The following is a 7,878-nucleotide window of genomic DNA, read 5'->3' on the forward strand; positions in this document are numbered from 1 at the left end:
AAAGTAAGGCCATGTCTACACTAGCACTTATATCAGCTAAACTTTTGTCATTCAGAGGTACACTGCTGAGCAATGTAAGTTTTGCCAACATAAGCACTCGTGCGCACAGCGCTATGTCGGCAGGAGACACTCTCCCACTGACATAGCGATCGCTGCTCGTTGAGATGGTTTTATTATGTCAATGGGAGAGCGCTCTCTTGTCAGCATCACACAGCTACACTACTGCTTGTACAGCAGCACAGCTGTATCAGTACAGCTGTAAGCTTGTAAGTGTAGACATGGCCTTAGATAGTACTTAGGACCCCATCATACTGATTCACGCAAGAAGCCCCATGGAAATCAGTCAGCTTTTATTCATCATAATTTCTTTAGGATCATAGAATCATAGAATATCAGGGTTGGAAGGGACCCCAGAAGGTCATCTAGTCCAACCCCCTGCTCAAAGCAGGACCAATTCCCAGTTAAATCATCCCAGCCAGGGCTTTGTCAAGCCTGACCTTAAAAACCTCTAAGGAAGGAGATTCTACCACCTCCCTAGGCAACGCATTCCAGTGTTTCACCACCCTCTTAGTGAAAAAGTTTTTCCTAATATCCAATCTAAACCTCCCCCACTGCAACTTGAGACCATTACTCCTCGTTCTGTCATCTGCTACCATTGAGAACAGTCTGGAGCCATCCTCTTTTGAACCCCCTTTCATGTAGTTGAAAGCAGCTATCAAATCCCCCCTCATTCTTCTCTTCTGCAGGCTAAACAATCCCCGCTCCCTCAGCCTCTCCTCATAACTCATGTGTTCCAGTCCCCTAATCATTTTTGTTGCCCTTCGCTGGACTCTCTCCAATTTATCCACATCCTTCTTGAAGTGTGGGGCCCAAAACTGGACACAGTACTCCAGATGAGGCCTCACCAATGTCGAATAGAGGGGGACGATCACGTCCCTTGATCTGCTCGCTATGCCCCTACTTATACATCCCAAAATGTCATTGGCCTTCTTGGCAACAAGGGCACACTGCTGACTCATATCCAGCTTCTCGTCCACTGTCACCCCTAGGTCCTTTTCCGCAGAACTGCTGCCTAGCCATTCGGTCCCTAGTCTGTAGCTGTGCATTGGGTTCTTCCGTCCTAAGTGCAGGACCCTGCACTTATCCTTATTGAACCTCATCAGATTTCTTTTGGCCCAATCCTCCAATTTGTCTAGGTCTTTCTGTATCCTATCCCTCCCCTCCAGCGTATCTACCACTCCTCCCAGTTTAGTATCATCCGCAAATTTGCTGAGAGTGCAATCCACACCATCCTCCAAATCATTTATGAAGATATTGAACAAAACCGGCCCCAGAACCGACCCCTGGGGTACTCCACTTGATACCGGCTGCCAACTAGATATGGAGCCATTGATCACTACCCGTTGAGCCCGACAATCTAGCCAGCTTTCTACCCACCTTGTAGTGCATTCATCCAGCCCATACTTCCGTAACTTGCTGACAAGAATACTGTGGGAGACCGTGTCAAAAGCTTTGCTAAAGTCAAGAAACAATACATCCACTGCTTTCCCTTCATCCACAGAACCAGTAATCTCATCATAAAAGGCAATTAGATTAGTCAGGCATGACCTTCCCTTGGTGAATCCATGCTGGCTGTTCCTGATCACTTTCCTCTCATGCAAGTGCTTCAGGATTGATTCTTTGAGGACCTTCTCCATGATTTTTCCAGGGACTGAAGTGAGGCTGACTGGCCTGTAGTTCCCAGGATCTTCCTTCTTCCCTTTTTTAAAGATTGGCACTACATTAGCCTTTTTCCAGTCATCCGGGACTTCCCCGGTTCGCCACGAGTTTTCAAAGATAATGGCCAATGGCTCTGCAATCACAGCCGCCAATTCCTTCAGCACTCTCGGATGCAACTCGTCCGGCCCCATGGACTTGTGCACGTCCAGCTTTTCTAAATAGTCCCTAACCACCTCTATCTCCACAGAGGGCTGGCCATCTCTTCCCCATTTTGTGATGCCCAGCGCAGCAGTCTGGGAGCTGACCTTGTTAGTGAAAACAGAGGCAAAAAAAGCATTGAGTACATTAGCTTTTTCCACATCCTCTGTCAGTAGGTTGCCTCCCTCATTCAGTAAGGGGCCCACACATTCCTTGGCTTTCTTCTTGTTGCCAACATACCTGAAGAAACCCTTCTTGTTACTCTTGACATCTCTGGCTAGCTGCAGCTCCAGGTGCGATTTGGCCCTCCTGATAACATTCCTACATGCCCGAGCAATATTTTTATACTCTTCCCTGGTCATATGTCCAACCTTCCACTTCTTGTAAGCTTCTTTTTTATGTTTAAGATCCGCTAGGATTTCACCATTAAGCCAAGCTGGTCGCCTGCCATATTTACTATTCTTTCGACTCATTGGGATGGTTTGTCCCTGTAACCTCAACAGGGATTCCTTGAAATACAGCCAGCTCTCCTGGACTCCTTTCCCCTTCAAGTTAGTCCCCCAGGGGATCCTGGCCATCCGTTCCCTGAGGGAGTCGAAGTCTGCTTTCCTGAAGTCCAGGGTCCGTATCCTGCTGCTTACCTTTCTTCCCTGCGTCAGGATCCTGAACTCAACCAACTCATGGTCACTGCCTCCCAGATTCCCATCCACTTTTGCTTCCCCCACTAATTCTACCCGGTTTGTAAGCAGCAGGTCAAGAAAAGCGCCCCCCCTAGTTGGCTCCTCTAGCACTTGCATCAGGAAATTGTCCCCTACGCTTTCCAAAAACTTCCTGGATTGTCTATGCGCCGCTGTATTGCTCTCCCAGCAGATATCAGGAAAATTAAAGTCACCCATGAGAATCAGGGCATGCGATCTAGTAGCTTCCGCGAGCTGCCGGAAGAAAGCCTCATCCACCTCATCCCCCTGGTCCGGTGGTCTATAGCAGACTCCCACCACTACATCACTCTTGTTGCACACACTTCTAAACTTAATCCAGAGACACTCAGGTTTTTCTGCAGTTTCGTACCGGAGCTCTGAGCAGTCATACTGCTCCCTTACATACAGGGCTACTCCCCCACCTTTTCTGCCCTGCCTGAAAAGGTGAGGCTTACTAAACATTCAATAAATCCATGCTAAATCCTAAAACCCAGACCAAAAGTTAGAGATGGAAAAGACCCATTAGTTCATTCAATCCATCTATCTGCAAATGACAAATTGTTCCCTATCGCACATGTTCTTGATCTATTGTTGTTTCCAGATTAGTTTTAAACATCTCAAATTACGGAGCTTCCAAAGTCTCCTTTGTTCCACCGTGAGGAAGTTTCCTTTGACACTTAGCCTATATTTTATCCCTCAGTCTCATCCAATCACTCAGACTAGTTATACACTCATGAGTCACATGAAGACCCTGATCCTGCAAAACCTTTGTGTCCACCTCAGTGCAAAGGCATTGATCCTGCAAGTCCAAAGTAATTAATCTCCCTCCTCTGTGTTTGTACCCTTCAAGTATTTATAGACTATATTTCCCCCAATAAAACAAGATATGTATATTATACTCAGTTTTTCCTCTGTAAGTCAATTCCTTCAGTATCATGATAATTTGTATTTCTCTTTCTTGAACTCCCTCCAGGTTTTCAGTATATTCCAGGTGCAGTCATATCACATAAGAGCTGGACTGAAAAGGTGTAGTCCCTTCTTCCTCCATGAAATGACCAATACACATGCCTATGCAGCCCAAAAACTGAATTAAGTTTTCATTGTAGTCATATCATATTGCAAACTCATATCTAGCTTGTTGTCCACCATCAATCCAAGTGTCTCTAAACTTTGTTGCTGCCCAGTTTCTCACTCATTATATTTCAGATTATTTCCCCCCAGTTATATTAGTTTTCATTTCTTGGTCTTCCTATTTGTAACCCCACCAAATTTAACACCATCTGCAACTGTCATTAAGGTTCTGTTTACTCCCTTATCTAGATCATCAAGAATTGAAATAAAGATCCTAACATGAATCACAAAAGTGCAGGACTGGAAGGGACCTCGAGAAGTTATCAAGTCCAGCCTCTAGCATGGAGGTAGGACCTCAGGAATCCTTTTTAGACACCTTTCTGCAACTTGAGACTTTATTTATTGTTACTATTTATTTTCAACCTTTGAGCTAATCTTCAATCCATATGTTGCTATCCTAGATTATTTTAATTAACATTTACAACTGTACTGAAGTGCGCTGTACAATTTAGTAAAATCCACATATATTGCACTAACATTTTTCCTCTCTATGCTGCTTTTCTCAACTTATATACAGTACTAAAATTTCCTAAATATCTTTTACACAGAGAACAAACACAAACTTTCTAATCAATAAGAATCAGCTATCCACTCCCTTTGTTTCACGCAAGCAGACATTTGCCTGGACTCTCTGCTCTGGGTCCTTCTCACTACACTCCACAAGCGTCTTACTCCTTGTACTCTGTGCCCCACAGATCCTACCCTCGTGCACTTCCCTGTGCTCAGTGCCCCCATCCCCGTTATACTCTGTGCCCCCCATATGCACCCACCGCTCCCTCCCCCACCAGTGCTCTCACACCCATCTAGCCCTGTTCCCTGGGGGTGGGCAGCTTCTAAGGGGCTGGATGGGGGCAAGAGTCCCCGTGCATGGTGCTCTCAGCAGAGTCCCCCCCGACCCCGTTCCTTGGGGGAGGGGTGCTGCCTCTCGGGGGCCGGATGGGGGCGGGGAACCCCCGCCCCTGAGGGGGAGAGGTTCTGCCTCTCGGGGGTCGGATGGGGGCGGGGAGTCCCCTGCCCCGGTGGGTGGCGGGGGGGGAAGCTGCTGCCTCTCGGGGCTGTACCTGGTGGTTCTCCTTGGTGCCCGGGGCTGGCTGGCTGTGGCTGCCCATCATATTCATGTAGAGGGACCTGGATAAAGGGCTCCTCAGGTACCTGGCAGGGCCAGACCACATCCTCCTCCTCAGCACCCACAGGGACAGGGTGTAGCAGCCCAGCCAGGCCAGGCACAGTCTCATCGGGGGAAGGTGCGCGGAGTCACCCCCTCCCGCAGCCACCGCCTCCTCTCTCCATAGTGGCGGCGGTAGCGGCGGCAGCACAGATCTCGCCCAGCCCAGCCAGCTCCCGTTCAGGGCCCGCACACACTGAGAGTGGAACTCAGAAAGCGGGGGCAGCGGAACCGGCCGGACCGCATTACCGGGACACGCCGGGGCCTGGCACGAACCAGCCCCCTCCCTGCCTCTGGACCAATCACAGCGCGGCGTGGGCGCACGGCGGGGCGCGGCTTTCAAACCAGAGCGGAGCACAATGGGGCGGTGACTCCCCCCCCTTCTTTCCGGTGGGAAGGGCTGCGAACTCCCCCGTTCAGGGACCCACCCCTCCCCCAGAGGGCATATGGCACTCCCCTACCGCCCCTCCCTCGGGGCATGTGCCACGCCAGGCAGACAGACCGACTGCCCCTCCCAGCAGACAGAGGGCATGTGTCTCCACCCCACTCGGAAAGGGGGCATGGGTCACTCGCCCGCAGACAGATCCGCTTCACTGTCCCCTCCCTTTCCCCACTCAAAGGCCATCTCCCCCGAACAGGTGGGAGCATGTGCCACTCACATCCAGGCAGACCCACTGCTAAAGGGCATAAGTCACTCACCCACAGGCTCAGACAGATCAACTACCCTTCCTTTCTCCTCCCCCCCCCCCGAAACATAATAACGGCCACACTGGGTCAGACCAAAGGTCCATCCAGCCCAGTATCCTGTCTGCCGACAGTGGCCAATGCCAGGTGCCCCAGAGGGAATGCACCTAACAGGTAATGATCAAGTGATCTCTCTCTTGACATCCATCTCCACCCTCTGACAAAAAGAGGCTAGGGCCACCATTCTTTACCCATTCTGGCTAATAGCCATTAATGGACTTAACCTCCATGAATTTATCCAGTTCTCTTTTAAGCCCTTTTATAGTCCTAGCCTTCACAACCTTCTCAGGCAAGGAGTTCCACAGGTTGACTGTGCACTGAGTGAAGAAGAACTTCCTTTTATTTGTTTTAAACCTGCTACCCATTCATTTCATTTGGTGGCCCCTAGGTCTTAAATTATGGGAACAAGTAAATAAAGTGACATCTCTCTCCCCCACACAGACAGATGGGGGCATATCCCCCATGATTACTCGTTATGGAGCGTGGTGGCAGCTGCTGTGTGTATGTGTTTTTGTACACTTAAACCTACTCCCTCTACTTCCTTCACAGAGACCCATCCGTCCCTCCTACCCCACAGGCACAGGGGTGCTTCTCGAACCCAAGCAACACATTGCCCACTTCGCCCAAATGAGATGAGAATCATAGAAGATTAGGGTTGCAAGGGACCTCAGGAGGTACCTAGTACAACCTCCTGCTCAAAGCTGGACCAACCCCAATTAAACGTCTAAGGACGGAGATTCCACTACCTCCCTAGGTAACCCATGAGTGTGTTGTATAGAGCTTTCCACATACACAGTTACGGCCCTGCCCCCTCCTTTGAGCAGGAAAGCAAGACATCATCCCCTTCCATCTTTTCATACATATCCCTGTTGCCATCAACATCTTTAATGCCTACACAGAGCAGACTCAATTCTTAAAGTAGCATCGAAAAGCAGATAATAAAAAGAACGAGGAGTACTTGTGGCACCTTAGTCTCTAAGGTGCCACAAGTACTCCTCGTTCTTTTTGCTGAGACAGACTAATGTAGCTACCACTCTGAAACCTGTCACAGATAATAATATGGACCTGAACTTTATCTCAGAATTACAAAACTGTTAAGTCAGCCCTGCCAAGTTTTTGAACCTATGATGCCAGTGAGTTCAAGACTTAATCCGTAGACCTTCCAGCTTTATGGTTCTAAACTTATTTTTAACAAAATATGTTTACAACTGTACAACAGCTCTCTTGGTTTCCCTAACTTGTCCACTGTTGGTGACAGCGCTTTCTCTGCATCTCCCACCATCTAGAACAGCCTTCCTGTTCTGCTCTGCCTCATCAGCTATTTTACAATCTGATCTTAAGGTATCTTTAATCTTTTGCCTATGCTTCTTATTTCTCTCAGTTATTAGTTTTGTAACTGAACACTGTAATTTAACCATATCATACCTTTACAACAATTTTTCTATAGTTTAACATATACAATCTGTGGAGTTGTGAATTTTATTTCTGAAAATACTTATGGGGCAATGTGTATATGAAATGTGCTACACTTGGTGGAAAGTTGTACTGTATATAATGTCTTACCGACAGATCCCAAAGAGCTTTATAAACGAACTACACACAGAATCACTTTACCTAGTAGGACCACTAGGGGGGAATGCAGCAGATATTTAACAGCATGCAGCAATGCTGCATAACTGATAAGGGACAGTTGTAACCAGTTGGTCTTTGGCTTTCTTGACACCACCTTGCTCCAATCTATTCCGATTTTGCTATCAAACTCATTTTCCTCACTAATCACACTGATCACATGGCTCCCTTCACTGGTTCTGCATTCCCTTCCACATCACCCCTCTCCTATTTATCCATGCCAGCTCTGTCAGTTTTATCTCCCTTCAAGCCCCCTTTGTTCCTTTCTCCCATGCCTGTAACCTAGCTTGTTCCTTCTTGGCTCTTTCTGGTCATAGTTGTGGCTGCTGTTCAGTATACCCTGCTTCTACTTGATAGCATGGGTTTATTTAATCACCATCCCACAGCTAACACTAGTGTTGTTTCAGGGGTATCCAAGGGAATGGCACCAGACCACATTGCCAAAAACCTACGCATTTTAACTTCGCCAGAGTCCTTACACAGCAGTGCCTGCCTCACCTAGAGCCTGCAACCATCAGGTCCATCCTGCCAAAAGAATGCTTTGTTCAGTTTCCATTCTCCTGCCTCTCTTAAACTAAACCCACCTACTGAGGG

General features: G+C 48.1%; 1 protein-coding gene across 2 annotated transcripts in view; it reads right to left on the bottom strand.

Annotated features, from left to right (window-relative positions):
• Positions 1-5,137, bottom strand: part of METTL9 (methyltransferase 9, His-X-His N1(pi)-histidine) — a 42,384-nt gene extending 37,247 nt beyond the window's left edge. The window contains exon 1 of one of the 2 annotated variants that reach the window (XM_084640870.1): positions 4,808-5,137. In XM_084640870.1, coding sequence (XP_084496996.1) covers positions 4,808-4,981 — 174 coding nt within the window. In that variant the 5' untranslated portion in view covers positions 4,982-5,137. The remainder of the gene's footprint in view (positions 1-4,807) is intronic. The other variant, XM_084640871.1, reaches the window with a different exon arrangement.
• Positions 5,138-7,878: the final 2,741 nt, after the last annotated feature.

This window comes from Lepidochelys olivacea (assembly GCF_965140295.1).
Source record: "Lepidochelys olivacea isolate rLepOli2 genome assembly, chromosome: 10".
NCBI lineage: Eukaryota > Metazoa > Chordata > Testudines > Cheloniidae > Lepidochelys > Lepidochelys olivacea.